We start from the raw sequence: 17,434 nt of genomic DNA, 5'->3' as shown, positions 1-17,434 counted from the left end.
TGAACCTTGTTACCTTTATCAACCTAACTTCTAATCTCAAACAAAGATATCAAGTTAGTCTGACAGTATCTATTTTCCATAAACGCATGTTGATTTGCATTAATTAGATTATCCTCCTTTAATTCTGTATTAATTGAGTCCCATATCAGCTGTTCCATTATCTTGCTGGGGATCAATGTCAGACTGACAGGTCTATAATTACCTGGGTCATCTCGTTTATCCTTTTTAAATATTGGCACCATTTTACTCATAGACTTTAAGGTCAGAAGGGATCATCATGATCATCTAGTCTGACTTCTTGAGAACCTCACCTACCCATTAGCTTTCTTCCAGTATTCTGGTACTTTCTCAGTGTTCCAAGACTTACTGAAAATCAACATTAGTGGTCCAGCAAGCCTCTGCAGCCAGCTCTTTTAAAATTCTGGATGCAAGTTATCCAGACTTGCTGATTTAAAAACGTCTAACTTTACTGCCTGCTATTTAACATCCTCAGGAGATACTAGTGCAATGGAAATCATCTGTCTCCCAAATGCAGAACAGAAATATTTATTGAACACTTCTGCCTTGTCTGCATTGTTGTCCTGCCTGACTGCACAGAGTTAAAGCAAAACAGTCTGTTAAGGGAGAAACCAACAGGAAATGAAACAATGGCAAAGATAAGACACCTAGAGGAAACAACTTCAAAGGAGTTCAATGGCTGGTCCATGGATTGGGAAGTAGGTACCTACCTGATACCATTTAGGCAGGCATGGTTTATTCTTCCCAAGGCAGACAGCCTAGGATCAGAAGGGATCCTAAACCTTAAACCTGCTGGCTTTGGTAAGGAGGGGACTGAGTGAGTTGTCAGCAGACTGAGGCTGGCACCCAGACTAATAGAAAGATACAGGCACTGCAGCAAGCAGGCTGACTCTCCCAGCCCAGAGAGGGGAATAAGCTGGACCTATCTGAGCAATGGTTATGCCTAGGTAAAGAAATATGTGCATAGGAGTCTTTGCTGTTAGCCCATTCTCCTAAATGCTGTATTCCCTTTGGTAGTTAAATGCTACTTTAATTACCTGTTCTCACAGGTGCCCGGAGAAAAAGGACTGAGGGGTGCCAAAGCAGGTTGGGCCTGTTGTATTAACACAAGTAATAAACAGGGGGCTGCACCCCAGAGTGGTTGAACTGCCAGTTTCCACAGAGAGAGGTGAAGGAAGGCAGGCCTGCCATCTGAAGGTTGAATTCAAGAGAGTCGAAAAGGAGTCTAAAGTACAGCTCTTGCTTCACCACCACCCACTGCACGGAGGCCATGAACTATGAAGGAAAACTGTGGTTTGCAAAACTAAAACTTCAGGAATGGCCCAGCTCTGACATTCCCATGGCAAGGCAAAGATTACTGTAACATTTCACAAGATAAATCACTCACATTACTGGAAAACGAACAACTCCAGGCTAAATCTCTCCAATGGCACATTAATTTTAACACCTGAGATTATTCATATTTGAAATACAGCAGAACCCCGTTATCTGACTCTCCATTATCATTACACATATTGAATCTATTTCCTGAAGTTAAGTATCCTCACACCTTCTTATCAACTGTCTAAATGGGCCATCTTGATTATCACTACAAAAGTTTTTTTCTCCTGCTGATAATGGCTCATCTTAACTAATTAGCCTCTCACAGTTTGTATGGTAACTTCCAATTTATCTGTATGTATATATATATATATCTTACTATATGTTCCATTCTATGCATCCGATGAAGTGAGCTGTAGCCCACAAAAGCTTATGCGCTAATAAATTGGTTAGTCTCTAAGGTGCACAAGTCCTCCTGTTCTTTTTGCGGATACAGACTAACACGGCTGCTACTCTGAAATCTCCATTATCTGGCTCTCGATATTAACCAAACCACCAGCTCACACTGGTGCAGAAGCAGGTGATCTCTCCTATAGCCACTAGATGGTGCTGCAGACTCTCACTTTCCCATTCTTCAGATTATCCCAAATAATTTTTGATTTCCGATCTGGCTCCGGTCCCAAATAGATGCGATAAATGGGGTTCTGTTGTAATTGAAATTCCACAGGTGCCTCAGCAGAACCAGCTGTTTTTTGCCAATGACAGATAAGCATTGCATTAAAGAGTCCCTATCATTGGGATGATTTTACAGACCTTGGATGCCTTCCTGGAGAATGGCCCTTGGAAATCAACCCAGGGGGGAAACTGCAACAATGAGCATGACACAGAACAGCAGTTCCATTGAAGAAGATACTTTAAAAAACAGACTGACAATCTCATGGAGATGGGAGTCTGAAAAAGAGTGATGTATCTAACAGATATGGTACCTCTATAAAAAACAAGCAAACTCTGCTCCTGTTATCATTTATCAACAATTGAAGGGATCCTGCCAAAGGCAAAGGTTTTTTCTTTGCCAAAGATGGTTTCTGGTGCTAACACCTGATGAAGAAAGCCCCCATTTGATGTCTTTCTGGACCCTTCTGGTCAGATCTAGATGGCTGTGAATGCCATGTGACTTTTCTCTGGTGCTAGAAGCATACCAGAGACGTCAACATAAAGTGCTAGAGAGACTCGAGGGGGTTCATGTAATTGCAGATGACACCTTAGTGTTTGGTTGTGGAGACTCCCTTGAAGAGATTAATGATGATCATGTACTGCTTTATAGTATGTGTGATAGACCCAGGCCAGTTGGGTACAGCAGAGTAGCCTTATTGGGATCCAGGAAGTGGATTCACCCGCCCACTGCTAAAGGATCCCCCCCAGCCTAAGGGTGGGGGGGTGTCACAGGACCTGGAAAACCAAATAATTACAGGGGGACAACTAATGAACAACAGGGACAGGAATGTGGTCAAATGGTCAAACGAAGGGAACCGGACAGGGACACAGAGCAGAGGACCCCAGACAGCGCCCACCGCTCCTCAAAGGCGTCAAGGGAGTCAGTGGACGCCGCCCAGAGGAACTCTGCCCGGAGGCGTGAACGGATGGAGGATCAGAAATAGGCCCCACAGTCACAGGAGACTCCATCAGCCAACCTCCTCACCCTGGTTTTATAGATGGCCACTTTAGCCAGGGCCAGGAGGAGGTTGACCAGGAGGTCCTGCGACTTAGTGGGGCCATGGACAGGGAGTGCATAGATAAGGAAGTGAGGGGAAAAGTGCAACCAAAATCTTAACAAAATATTCGTGAGGAGCCAGAATAAGGGCTGCAGCCTGGCGCAGCAGAAGGCAGATATATTGGCCACTGGATTAACAGTTTTCTGTCCCCTGACTGACCAGAGCAGGGGCTGCTCCACGCTAATGAGAACACCTGACTCCAATTAATCTGCAAAGAGTCAGGTGAGGCCATTAAGCAAATGTGACCACCTGACTTTAATTAAGGCCCCTCTGATACTATAAATGGGGAAGAGAGGGCCAGCCCTCTGTGGAGATAGAGGTGGTTAGGGACTATTTAGAAAAGCTGGACGTGCACAAGTCCATGGGGCCGGACGAGTTGCATCCGAGAGTGCTGAAGGAATTGGCGGCTGTGATTGCAGAGCCATTGGCCATTATCTTTGAAAACTCGTGGCGAACCGGGGAAGTCCCGGATGACTGGAAAAAGGCTAATGTAGTGCCAATCTTTAAAAAAGGGAAGAAGGAGGATCCTGGGAACTACAGGCCAGTCAGCCTCACCTCAGTCCCTGGAAAAATCATGGAGCAGGTCCTCAAAGAATCAATCCTGAAGCACTTGCATGAGAGGAAAGTGATCAGGAACAGCCAGCATGGATTCACCAAGGGTAGGTCATGCCTGACTAATCTAATCGCCTTTTATGATGAGATTACTGGTTCTGTGGATGAAGGGAAAGCAGTGGATGTATTGTTTCTTGACTTTAGCAAAGCTTTTGACACAGTCTCCCACAGTATTCTTGTCAGCAAGTTAAGGAAGTATGGGCTGGATGAATGCACTATAAGGTGGGTAGAAAGCTGGCTAGATTGTCGGGCTCAACGGGTAGTGATCAATGGCTCCATGTCTAGTTGGCAGCCGGTATCAAGTGGAGTGCCCCAAGGGTCGGTCCTGGGGCCGGTTTTGTTCAATATCTTCATAAATGATCTGGAGGATGGTGTGGATTGCACTCTCAGCAAATTTGCGGATGATACTAAACTGGGAGGAGTGGTAGATATGCTGGAGGGGAGGGATAGGATACAGAAGGACCTAGACAAATTGGAGGATTGGGCCAAAAGAAATCTGATGAGGTTCAATAAGGATAAGTGCAGGGTCCTGCACTTAGGACGGAAGAACCCAATGCACAGCTACAGACTAGGGACCGAATGGCTAGGCAGCAGTTCTGCGGAAAAGGACCTAGGGGTGACAGTGGACGAGAAGCTGGATATAAGTCAGCAGTGTGCCCTTGTTGCCAAACAGGCCAATGGCATTTTGGGATGTATAAGTAGGGGCATAGCGAGCAGATCGAGGGACGTGATCGTTCCCCTCTATTCGACATTGGTGAGGCCTCATCTGGAGTACTGTGTCCAGTTTTGGGCCCCACACTTCAAGAAGGATGTGGATAAATTGGAGAGAGTCCAGCGAAGGGCAACAAAAATGATTAGGGGACTGGAACACATGAGTTATGAGGAGAGGCTGAGGGAGCTGGGATTGTTTAGCCTGCAGAAGAGAAGAATGAGGGGGGATTTGATAGCTGCTTTCAACTACCTGAAAGGGGGTTCCAAAGAGGATGGCTCTAGACTGTTCTCAATGGTAGCAGATGACAGAACGAGGAGTAATGGTCTCAAGTTGCAGTGGGGGAGGTTTAGACTGGATATTAGGAAAAACTTTTTCACTAAGAGGGTGGTGAAACACTGGAATGCGTTACCTAGGGAGGTGGTAGAATCTCCTTCCTTAGAGGTTTTTAAGGTCAGGCTTGACAAAGCCCTGGCTGGGATGATTTAACTGGGAATTGGTCCTGCTTCGAGCAGGGGGTTGGACTAGATGACCTTCTGGGGTCCCTTCCAACCCTGATATTCTATGATTCTATGATTCTATAAAAGGGCTCACTCCAGTCAGGCAGAAGAGAGCTCGGGAGCCAGAGGAGAGGAAGTGCGGCTGAAGGGCTGGTTAATGAAGACACCCTCAAGTCATTGTAAGGGAGCCCTTATTAGGGTCCCTGGGCCGGAACCCGGAGTAGAGGGCGGGCCTGGGTTCCCCCCAACAGGGACACCTCCTGGGAGGGGAAGACAGGCCCCTGCGTGACTGGAGGCTAAACTGTTCGGGAATAAGCCCATAGGGACAACAGAGACTGTGGGAATTCTCTCACCAACCTCCTCGCTGGCTTATGATGAAAAGTGCTCAGTAGACTGTAATCCTGGCCCTAGAGAGAGAAGGGCTACGTGGAGGGTCACAGTGAGCCTCTGAGGCTAGCATAAACTGCCTAGAAGCACGGGACCCACGGGGACAAGGACAGAGCTCTGCCACATATGTCAGTGAATCTCAAACTGAGTGAGAAAAAAATAAGATCATACCTGTCAGCTATGTTGTATATCAGACACCTTCTAACAGCACAGGGATTAAGCTCAAGCCCTGAGAAGGTCCAAGCCATGTGGGGCATTCCTTCTCCACAAATGTGCAAGACATACAGCAATTTGTAGGATTTGTTAATTCATAAATGCATAGAGAGTTTAAGGTCAAAAGGGACCATTAGTTCATCCAGTCTGACATTCTGTCACAAAAGTCATAGAAATGCGGGATTGGAAGGGCCCCAAAGAGACCATCTAGTCCCTCCAATTCTCCCCTCCCCCAACCAAAGCAGGATTAGGTACACCTAGATCACTCCTGACAGGTGTTAATGTGTCACAGGTCAGAAAATTTCACCCAGTAACCCCTTTATTGAGCCCTATAACTTGTATTTGATTAAAGTCTATCTTCCAGAAAAGCATCCAGCCCTGATCTGAAAACAATAAGAGATGGAGAATCCACCATTGCTCTTGATAGTTTGTTCCAGTGGTTAATCAACCTCACTGTTAAAAAATGGTGCCTTATTTCTCATTTGAAATTGTGGCTTCAATTGCCAGCCATTGGTTCTTGTCCTGCTTTTCTCTGCTAGATTTAAGAGCTCTACAGTACCAGGTATTTTCTTCCCATAAAGGTACTGGACTTATACACTGTAATCAAGTCCTCTCTTAATCTTCTTTTGGCTCAACTAAACAGATTAAGCTCTTTAAATTTCTCACTCTAAGGCATTTTCTTAAGCCCTTGAGTCAGTTTTGTGGCTCTTCTCTGCACACCCTCCAGTTTTTCAACAACCTTTTTAAAATTTTGGCATCAGAACTGGATGCACTGTTCCAGAATCGGTCTCACCAATGCTGTATATGGAGGTCAAATCATATACATCCAAGGATTGCATTAGCCTTTTCTACCACAGCATCACAATGGGAGCTTGTCTGAGTTCTTTGTTGCTACTGTCCAGGCTACAGTCCCTCATTCCGTAGGTATGGCCTGCATTCATTATTCCTACATGTCTGAACACACTGTTTTGTTTGAAAGGGCACCCAGTTTACCTAAAATATTATGTAAAATTGTGAAGGAACTTGTAACTATTCTATGTGATGCTAGCGAGTGAGCATTGGAAGCAATTTTATGATAAGATGATCAGCCTGGAGCATTTGTATAGTGGGAAATCAAGCCTACCTTTTGACGGTTGATGAGTATTTGGATTACTGGGAAATAAATTCCCTTATATACAACAGCAGCCTCTGTCACTGAATGCTGCAAAGCTCAGTTTGCCTGGCATGGAATTTCAGGGCTCTTGTAATAGATAATGGACCTCAGTTTGTATGTTGGGAATTTGAACATTTCCCATCCTCTCCCTATGACAGCCAGTCTAATGGCAAAGCAGAAGCATCTGTCAAGATTTCCAAGAAACTACTAGAAAAGACAAACTGGGATAGTGAAGATCCATGGACAACTCTACTGGGCTGGAGAAATACAGCAACAGAAAGCATGGGTGCATGGACAGCAGCCCATTATAGCATCTCATATCCTGCAGACCCCGGACTCCACTGCTCACAGCAAATAAGCTTTTGAAGCCAGTAGTGGTGGAAAAGGTGACAGACCAAGTTAAAGAGCAGTGACAACAAGCCAAATACTACTATAGCTAAAAGACAAAGAGCTCCCTGAGCTCCATATACAACAGCTAGTCAGAGTATAATGAGTTCCTAATCAGAGAGACAAGAGGTGGAGGACTGGGACATGTATGCAAAGAGTAGCAAACATCATACATGATGATAGTATAAAAACAATTCCACCATTGCAGCTGTTGTTTCCTGAGATCAGCCAAGGAGCAGCTGATCTCTTGGAATGACTTAAGTGAGTCCACATGGACGCAGCTACAAGCAACCCTCATGATTTGTCATTATGGTGATGCCAGAAAATCTAACAGCACAGAATTTTCCTGCAAGCAAACAGAAAGAGAGGGAAAGAGACTCAAAATATCATCACTTAGAATGGAAGAACAATAAAGTTGCCGAATAAATTCAAAGACTAATTTAAATGAGTGTTTCTTTTATGGGAAGAGAGATGTTACAAGTGTGCTATATGTCTGTATATCTGGAAATAGTTAATAAAAATGTGCCAGTAGATGGTGCTTAAAAATCTGTACTATTGGTGAGGCCCATGGGCTGTTGAACGGCTGGATCACCTCTAAAGCCAGCATGTCCTTGACCTCTTTCTCCAGATTCTGAGCAGTTTTCCCAGTGACTCTGATTGGGGACACCTGATGGGAGGATTCGCTCCCATCTCAGGGAAGAGATCCACCAAGGGGTCTTCCCCTTCTCCTCCCAGCCATCCCTTACCAGGTCCAGGGACTCTCTTCCCAAACAGCAGCTTGAAAAGGAAGAACACTGTGGATTCCTGGGGCACTTCCCTGTACCGCAGGTGGGGCAGGTACTTGTCCCAGTCCTGCGGATGCTGATTCATAAAAGTCCTCCGCATCATCCTCAGGGTCCCATAAAATCTCTCCACCAGCCTGTTGGACTGAGGGTGATCTGCAGAGGCCCAGGTGGGCCAGACCCCACATTTCTCCCACAAGCCCCAGAGCAGGGCTGACATGAAACTGGACTCCTCGTCTGTAAGGACCTTGCTGGGGACCCCCACTCTGCTGAAGATGGTCAGCAGCGCATCTGCCATGGTGTCTGCCTCGGCAGAGGACAGAGCTGCCACCTCTGGGTAGCAGGTGGTGAAATCCATCACCACCAGGATGTATTTCTTCCCCGACCGGGTCGCCTTGCTGAGGGGCACTTGTCCATAGCCACCTTCTGGAAAGTTTCCTTTATGATAGGCAGGGGTCTCAAGGGAGCTTCACCCTTATCCCGGGCCTTCCCCACCCTCTGGCAGGGGTCGCAGACTCTGGGCCAGTAAAAGCTCTGCAGCAGCTGCTGCCAGGGGCGCTGGATCCCCTGGTGTCCCGAGAGAGGGACATCGTAGGCCAGGGACGACAGCCTGCGGCGATACTTCTGGGGCACCACCAGCTGCCTCCTGATTCCCCACAGTTCTACTTCCCCTTGGGGAGCCCATTCCCAGTCCAGGAATCCCTTCTCCCACAGGAATCTTTCCCTGCAGCCTTTCCCAAGGCTGTCTGCAGCGCTGTGACCAGCAAGTTCCCTCAGCTACTCCAAGGAGGGATCCTTCTGCAGCTCGGTCTGGAATTCAGCTTCTGGGGAAGGGAGTGGGACCTGTTCCCTCTCGCTGGCTGGGCCTGGGGTCACAGCCCCGCTGAGCCCTGTCCCTGGTAGCTCCCTCCCTGCTGTGGGATCACTTCCCAGCAGCACGTCTGGACAAGGCAAACCTGGTTGGCAGCTGACCTGCCCTGCCTGTGTCCCCCCTCACTCAGCTGGGGTCTCAGCTCCCACCATGCTCAGCGCTGCCCTTGCTGTCCCAGTGGGGGCAGGCAGCGAGCTCACTGCTTTAGTCACAGCATCAGAGCCAGCATGAGCCCCCTCTCTGGTGTGCAGGGGGGCAGGGAGCATCTCTCCCTCCCACTCAGCCCAAGGGGTCTGGTTACAGGCAGGCAGGTATCCTGAGCCTAGAAGCTCCTCCCCACTGCCAGCCAGGTCATTTGCATTTCCACTGACAATTTCAGTCTCCCCTGATTGGTTCCCTGGATTCAAATTCAAATCCTTGGCCATTACAGGAGCAGGGCCTGGATCCTGTCCCAAATAGACACAGTCATTCCCTAACAGGACCTCACAGCCGATATCTTGGAGAACCCCAACTACCAGCCAGCCTGACTCCTCCTGTGTCTGCACAGGGATCTGGGCCATAGGCAGGGCAAAAGGCTGCATACCTGGGACCTTCACCCAGGTCACACAGCCCTGCAGCATCTGGTGGGGCTGCACCACCTGAGGCCTGACAAGGGTTCTCTCTGTCACAGAATCTTGCCACCCCAGGAATGTCTCCCCATTGCCCATCACCTTCCGCTCCCACTGTGGGTCCGAGGGGCCTGAGCCCAGGAGAGTCCATGCAGACATATAAGGCTGGATGGGGTGGTGGAAGCCTGTCCACCACCGCACCCATCTGGCTGATGGCATTTATGGCCTTGGGACCCAGCCAAGGGAGCTAGATACCAGGCTTTTCTGCAGGGTCCCCTTTGTTCAAATCGCCAGCCTGCTCAAAGGCAGTGAGGTGGGCATCCACATCCCTCACCTTATTAACCAGGGGCAGCAATTTAGTATCAAAGTTCCCTGCAGAACTGGCACCCCAGGGTATATCCCCACTCACCCCAAGAAGTCTCCTATGTCTCTTCACTCCACCATCACCAGTTCATGTTGCTGCTGCTTCCCTTGCAGCTCTCTCTTGGGCTCTCGTTGTCTCTCATGGTCCTCTCGCTCCTTCTCACTGTCCTCCAGCTCTCTCAGACTCAGCTCCAATCCCATCGTGAAGATCCCCATCGAGTTGGGGACAGGAGTCTTGGGATGCCTGGCTACCACTCCAGCTGCTCCCATATCCTCTTGTAGCCCCATTTGGGTTAGGAATCTGCTCCTTAGAGTGGTCATTGTCCTCCAGCTGCACAATTAACTGTGCTTTGGTGAACTTTCCAAAGCGTAACCCTCTCTTTTTGCACAGGTTTACAATGTCCTTCTTAAGGAGATGGTGATAGGCCATCACTTCGCTGTTCCCAATTTGTTGTGGACTCACAGGCCTGCATGCTCTCAGCTCCCCACGGTTTCCAGGAAGAACCCCTACCATGCCAGCCCTTCTCCAGGTCACCACTTCTCTCCCAGAGTTAAGCCGCAGACTCCTCCGCCCCTGGGACCACTCACTGCAGTCCCCAGGGGGACTCTGTTACTGCAACAGTCCTTCTCACTGGTCACACACTCCTAGGGGTAAAGCATAGCTCCTCCACCCCCCGAAACCGCTCCTCTCTGAGTCTTCAGCACACCAGTTCCTCATTAATCTCCCTTCGTTTTACTGCTCCCCAGTCATTTACTGCAGGAAGCGCCATCCACGGGGTGCAGTACGTCCCACTGCTACCACCAGTTGTCACAGAGTGTGGGGGAGTCAGGGCCCTGCACCCCCCACTTCCTGCGATTCACTGTGACTCTCAACCAGCCAATAAAACAGAAGGTTTATTAGACGACAGGAACACAGTCTAAAACAGAGCTTATAGGTACAGAAGACAGGACCCCTCAGTCAGATCCATCTTGGGGAGTAGAGAGCCCAGAACCCAGTGTTGGGCCTCCCTCCGTTTCCCCAATCAGCTCCAAACTGCAACCCCCTCCAGCCCTGACTCTGGCCTTTGTCTCTCCCCCGCCCCGGGCAAGGAGACCACCTGATGTCTTTGTTCTCCAACACCTTCAGTTGGCACCTTGCAGGGGAGGGGCCCAGACCATCAGTTGCCAGGAGACAAGGTGTCGGCCATTCTCCATGCAGACCCCTGCACATCCCTGCCCTCTAGGGCTCTGCAACAATCACACACCCTTATCCAACCACCTAAATACTTAAGAAATGCATAGGGGAAACTGAGTATTCAGAGAAAACATTAAGAAGATTCCCACTTCATCACACAAGGTCAAGCTAACCAGCCTCTTGTTACCTCAGTCATCTCATTTACCCTTTATTGATACTTCACATTTTTCCTGTCCTCTGACACTTCCCTAATATTCTAGATTTGTTAAATACCATTATCAATGGCAGAATGAACACCTCAATACTTCAAAATTCTTTTAAAACTCTTGGGTGAAAATTATCAAGTCCTGCAGTTAAAATTATTTATATTTATCTGCTGCTTTCCTCATACTTACTGTCAGAATATAAAGTATTTTGTTATCACTGCAAGCTATGAATGTCATCCAGCTTCTTTCCAAAAACAGAAGTATTTATTGAACATTTCAGCTTTTTCTGCATCATTGACCATTTAGACCACCCCTTTCTAGTAATAGGTCTATACCATTGCTAGGATTTCTTTTCTTCGTGATATATGTTCTTCATTGTCTTTAATCCTACTGGCCATAGATTTTTCACTGGTATGTTTAGCTTCCATAAGAACAGCCATCCTGGGTCAGACCAAAGGTCCATCTAGCCCAGTATTTTGTCTTCCGACAGTGGCCAGTGCCAGGTGACTGAGAGGGAATGGAACAGAAAATCAACAAGTGATCTATCCCCTGTCGCCCATTCCCAGCTTCTGGCAAACAGAGGCTAGGGACACCATCCCTGCCCATCCTGGCTAATTGCCATTGCTGGACCTATCCTCCATGAATTTATCTAGTTCTTTTTTGAACCCTGTTATAGTCTTGGCCTTTACAACATCCTCTGGCAAGGAGTTCCACAGGTTGACTGTGTGCTGTGTTGTGTGTCACCACAGCTGACAATAAGCAGTTCTCCAAGATCTAATTCCTGTATCTTCAAATAAACAAAACTAGCAAGAACTGCAGTAGTGCCACCTGATAATGCTCTTCATTGTAGAAATTCCCCTTCACATGTTGATAAATATACACTAAACAAACCCCCACATACATATTACACATACAAACACTGCACACATGCCTGCAACTTGTACAAACACGCAGAACTTCTGGACTATGAGCCAGTGCAGCACTCTCCACTCATCCCTTAAAGAACCAGCAGGAAACTACAGATCCCAGAAATTGATTTGCTGTTCCTTTCTCTGTTTCTTTCTCTGCAATAGCCTCTTAGCTCTGGAAAGGGATGAGGCTCTGGTGATTCTCTGCTATGCAATGCTGGAGGGCATCTGCCTATCATCAGCCATTACCCAGGCTTGGAAGCGAATGGAGGCAAGGACCCTTGGTTTTGGGGATTCGGTAAGAATCACTATCTAGCCTCTGTGGCAACATTCCCTAATCCCTCTTGGCAGTTCTTCCTGACTGTAGCATCTGGTACAGGAGTATATGAGAACTCCACAAATAGACAGTGCTCTGGCTCTGCTCTCTACAGTCCCTCTTGGTGGAAGAGGCTGGGGCTGGAGTGGCTAGATTATAAATTAGTTGGGACCTACACACAGAGTCTGGTCCAAGAGCATAGGATGCCCTTGAGACCAGCTCTCTGTCTCCCCATGCCCTCCCTCCCTGCCCCACTCAGTCCACCACAGCCCCTTCACCTTGCAGTTGTCTTCCTCTCTAGGTGTGTGATAGTCTTGGAAGGCACCACATGGATCTGTGCCCTGACTGTGCCTTCTGCTCACTGAAGAGGGAGCAGTGCCATGGGGCGTCAGATTTGAGACGTGTTCACTGTGATGCTGGCACCTTCACTACCTACATCAACCCTGAGATCTCTGCCCAGTATCAAGCTGTGGGCAATAAGGTACAGACCTGGCTCTGCGGCAGGCTTTTGGATTAAGCACAACTGGGGCATTGCAGTAGGGAAGCTCGCCTATCTCTAATCCTCCCCTCTGTTTTCAGGTTGGTTCCCTGGAGGCAATGGGGTATTATGGGATGGAGGTGTACGGAGGGCTGCGTGCACATTATTGGTGTGGCCGCCTGGCCACACATGGCTGTGATGACCCCCGTGTGATCCTTTGGCTGCAAGTGGAATATGCTTTCTTCCAAGGAGGAGACTTCCCAAACAAAGTAAGTGCTGAACTCCACTGTCCCCTCATCCCTCCTCCTCACCTCTATTTTCTCTCTAATGTTTCACTCCTCTCTCCCCAGATCTGTGACTCAGACAGAGTTCAGCACCCTAATTACTGTGCATTCAAGAGCCACCAATGCCTACAGCGCAGCCTCAGCAGCCAGAAGGTGAGGACCAGCCCCACTCCCCAGGGATCTGCCCCGCTCCACACTGACCATTCACTGTCCAGAATGGCAGCCCTCCCAACTCCAGTTTCCCCATCTCCTGGCTCTTTCCTGCCCCAGGATTTTCCCCTCCTGCAGGACTTGAATTGGGGGTATGTGTGGTGGTACTCTCCTAAGCTTTACCCACTTGGGTTTCCAAAAGGAGATGCCACTTGCAGTAGACAGTGCAGATGTTCAAAACATGATCAGACATCCTCTGCTGAACTCTTCAGGCTTGACTCCTCAATGGGATTTGGTTATACCTAGAACCAGGCACATACCATGTGCCTTGGACTCATGTGATAAAATTAAAATTTAAATGTCTATCAAAAAGTTTTTCTAGTCTTTATGATTTTGACGAAAAATCTGAGTGTAATCGATGCAATGGTGCCAGTGGGGAGAAAGCAGCAGAGGAAAGTGCACCAACCACTAAGGCCAAGGAGAAATCCACCTGACCCCATGTCAAGACTGAATCCCCACTCTGTCACTCCAAGTACAGAAGGAGGGAACCTGCAAGGATTCTAAAAAATAATACTGGCCACTCCAGGCTTGTATTAATCTCCCAAGATTACATCTTTTCTCTGATATTGGCTTAGTAAAATTGGCTTGGTCAGGAAAATGCCACATCTGGTTTCCACCTTAGGGCTCTGAACAGCCGATGGGCATACTCGGGTGTTAGCCGCATCCTAATTCTGGCCTTTTGTTTAAAAAGTTCATACTTGTTCATGTGTTCTTTAGGCATTTTAGCTGCTACCTCTGCTAAGGGTCCACTGAGCTGCGGCCTCAGTTCCACCATATACTGGTCTATAGGGGTGTTGTATCCAAGGCAGGCCCTTTTGAAATTTTCTAAGAAGGCCTCTGTATCATCGCCTACCTTGTGTGTGGGGAATTTTTTGGAATGGGGAGCAGCACCTGGAGAAGGACTGTTAGGGTTACTTGGTGGATCCAGCTTAGTCTTTTCCAACTCTCAGCGCTTCAGCTCCATTTCCGCCTCCGAGTGCTTCATTTCCAAGCGCTTCTCCTCTCTCCTCTCCTCCACTTCCAAGCACTTTGCCTCCGCTTCCACCTCCAAACACTTGTCCTCCTCTTCCAAGCGCTTCATCTCTAGGAAGAAATTCCTTTCTGCCTCAGTTAGAACTCAGCCTGAGTTAAAGGCATCCCTCCATCCTGGCACCTGGATCTTGGGTTGGGGAGGGCTGACCCTTCCCTCCTGGGAAGTTCCTGGTCCCCCATCCTTTCCCTGCATTTCCGTCATGGAGCTGGATGTCTGGGCTTGATTTGGGTCTTTCTTCTCCGTGGCGTGCCGCTTTGGGGAGACTAGTTTCTCTAGGGTTTCAGTGCCTGACCTCAACCTCATGCACAGGCTGCCCTACTCTAGCCTAACTATTTTGTTGCCACAAAGCTAGAAAAGAAAAAAAACAACTGCTTGTTGGACTCCCTGGCTCCTTTGGTGTGCCTGTTCCCCCTCAGGCAGCAAAGAAAAGAAAAGAAGCGGAGGGGAGAGGGGGCGGGAGGAGATTCCCTGGCTTTCAAACAGCCAAAAGGAAAAATGTGTCCTTTTAAAATCCTGAGGTCTGTGCTTCTGGTTCAGAATGATCCCACTGCTCTACCACCATGTCAAGGCTGAATCCCCACTCTGTCACTCTGAGTGCAGAAGGCGGGGGCCTGCAAGGATTCTAAAAATCAATACTTGCCACTCCAGGCTTGTATTAAACTCCCACGGTTACAGCTTTTCTCTGACCTTAGCTTGGTAAACGCTGCCACCACCCAAATGCAAAAAAAACCCTTTGAACCCAGGAAGGAGCATTTGGGAATTCCTCCCTGTGGGGTACCCTCAAGCCCTTTTACCATTCCCCTCTGGGGAAGAGCTGAGAAAGAAAACAAAGGAAATTAGCTGTGGTTACCAGCTAATTAAACAACATGTGCACAAACCTCTCAGGACACCAAAAATCCAATCCTGTTCTTAAAAAAGGTAAATTTTATTAAAAACAAAAAGAAAGAAAATACATCTGGAACTTAGGCTTTTGCTCGCTTTTAAAAGAGCAATTCCAAAAATCAAGCACCCAAAATAGCTTTCTTGGGGGTTCAGTTTAAAGGTTACGAGTAAACAAAAGCATCTGAGGTTAGCACAGAGGAGATCCACAATCCAAAATAAAGAATAAACCTGATCGAATTTATCTAAACGTTCCCTATCCAAATGATTCCTTCTAGGTATGGAAGATAGTTTTGAACCAGGCATGAAAAATTTACACAGCATTGCTGCTCTGTCCCTGCAGCCCAGAGAACAGACAAAGGGGAAGTTTCTTTTCCCATTTTAAAAAGTGCTCTTTTGGTCATTTGCCCACTTTTTTTTTCTTTACCTGTAGGACTTTTTAACCCTTTATAGGTAAAGCAATTAAAGAACAGCTACCAAGAGGGATTTTACAGCTAACAGGCTGGCTGGATGTCCATCAAAGGGAGCTATCCCACCACTTTATTATCTCACCCCATATCCACCACCACAGTCGACTAGCCCCTCCCCCGCAGGCTCCACTCCTTCTCTAAGACCTTTGGCTTCACAGACTTGGGGCAGAAAAGTTGGGTCTCTTCCAAGCACCGTGCACTAGGGGCACAAACTGAAAGGTCAAATTTTGCACAGTAGATTATGCAAAATTCCATAAATTGATCCTCCTCCTTTCTTCTTCACAGCTGTAATTAGATGTAAAACAGATACCTTGTCACACTAATATCCTGGGACTGACATTGCTAACAGATATTACCTCACCCACCTTGTCTCTCAGATAGCAGTGCTGACATTTTAAATCGGCATAATTGGACATGTGAGTTAGCACCCACTGAAATAAACATGGCAGGTTAAGCCTCTCAGAGCCCTTGTTTCAAGCTGTCTGCAGATTCAGGCAGATGTCATGAGTTCATATTTTGAAGGTTTTCTTCACAACCATCAGGACTAGAAACTTCTGTCATAAATTTGTAGAGTTTAAGGCAGAAGGGACCATTAGACCATCTAGTCTGACCTCGTGTATATCTCAGGCCCTTAACCTTCAAAAAGTTATTTTTAATGAAATCTGAAATTATGGAGAACAAAATGGGAGCAAAATAAATAACTCCTAGGTCACCAACCTAGTGCAGCCCAGCCACATCTTCCATCGCCCCTCGGCCACCTTTGACTGGTTCTCCCCAACCAGGATCTCCGCCTTGCAGTGACCTAGGGACAGGACCCTCTCTTCCAGGCTCTCCATTGGCCAAGGGACAGGCTCTCATACTTGCAGGGCTCATGTTACCGGGAGGCAGCGCCTTTCACTCCCAGGACTCCCTTTGGCTGGCGCTTGGGTCCCTTGACTCTAGAGTGGGGGAGAGAGGGGTCTGCACCAGTCTCTGGGGATAAGGTTGTCTCTCTCTCTCTCTCTGTCTGCTCAGGTGCTTCGTCACGGTTGCCGCAGGAACGAGACATATCAAGTGCTGAGTGAAGAGAAAGGCGAGGAGGAGGTGCTGCTCTGGAGCCAGAAATTCTTCCGCTTGACTGAGGGATGAGTGGAGGAGAGAGGACAGAGGGAGACCCCAGGGAGGAAGGCAAAAGGGGGCATAGGGCACTGAATGGACCCTGTGGAGGCAGAGAGATGAGGAGAAACTTGATAGGACCTGAAGCAACTTTTCTCAACCTCTGTCTGTCTCTCTGGTGCCCACCCCTGCTTTCATCCAAGAGCCACAGTCTCCTCTCTGCTCCATACAGCAGTGTGAATGACAGCACCCCAGAATTCACTGGGGAATCCCTGGCTTTGGCGTTTCATTTGACACCAACCCCGGCACTGTACAGTTTCACCTGTCCCCCAGGTGCCTCCAAGGCTCAGCAGCTGGGAAAAGAGACTCCAGCAACAGAAGCAGCATCAGCCCTGGGGTGATCCACTTGGAGTCTCCGCCAGTTTCCAGGTTCCTGTCTGATGGCCCTTGCCCAAAGCCCACAATGTCTTTTACCCTCAGGCCTCCTGCCATGGGCACCACCAGTGGGTTGTTTCCTATATATTATGTTTTGTTTTATAAAGAGCCTGTTCAGCCCACGCACTTCACTTTCTCTGTTCTTTTAGCTGCTGTTCTTTTCTGAACCACATGGATCCTTTCCCTAGTACTCCTTCCTCCACACTAGCTTTGTCAGCAGTGTCTCTTGCACTCTCACTGGTTCCCCTTGC

At 48.1% G+C, this 17,434-nt stretch overlaps 1 protein-coding gene across 1 annotated transcript in view; it reads left to right on the top strand.

Annotated features, from left to right (window-relative positions):
• The window catches only part of ACRBP (acrosin binding protein), a 49,844-nt gene extending 32,536 nt beyond the window's left edge, over positions 1-17,308 (top strand). Inside the window, exons 6-10 of the mRNA XM_084636296.1 lie at positions 12,149-12,281; positions 12,601-12,780; positions 12,879-13,046; positions 13,128-13,214; positions 16,668-17,308. Of these exons, the coding sequence (XP_084492422.1) occupies positions 12,149-12,281; positions 12,601-12,780; positions 12,879-13,046; positions 13,128-13,214; positions 16,668-16,781 (682 nt within the window). The 3' untranslated portion in view covers positions 16,782-17,308. The remainder of the gene's footprint in view (positions 1-12,148; positions 12,282-12,600; positions 12,781-12,878; positions 13,047-13,127; positions 13,215-16,667) is intronic.
• The last annotated feature ends 126 nt before the right edge of the window (positions 17,309-17,434 follow it).

Source organism: Lepidochelys olivacea (genome assembly GCF_965140295.1).
Source record: "Lepidochelys olivacea isolate rLepOli2 genome assembly, chromosome: 1".
Classification (NCBI taxonomy): domain Eukaryota; kingdom Metazoa; phylum Chordata; order Testudines; family Cheloniidae; genus Lepidochelys; species Lepidochelys olivacea.
Note: the sequence above shows the minus strand (reverse complement) of the source record. Positions and strands in the feature narration are given on the sequence as shown.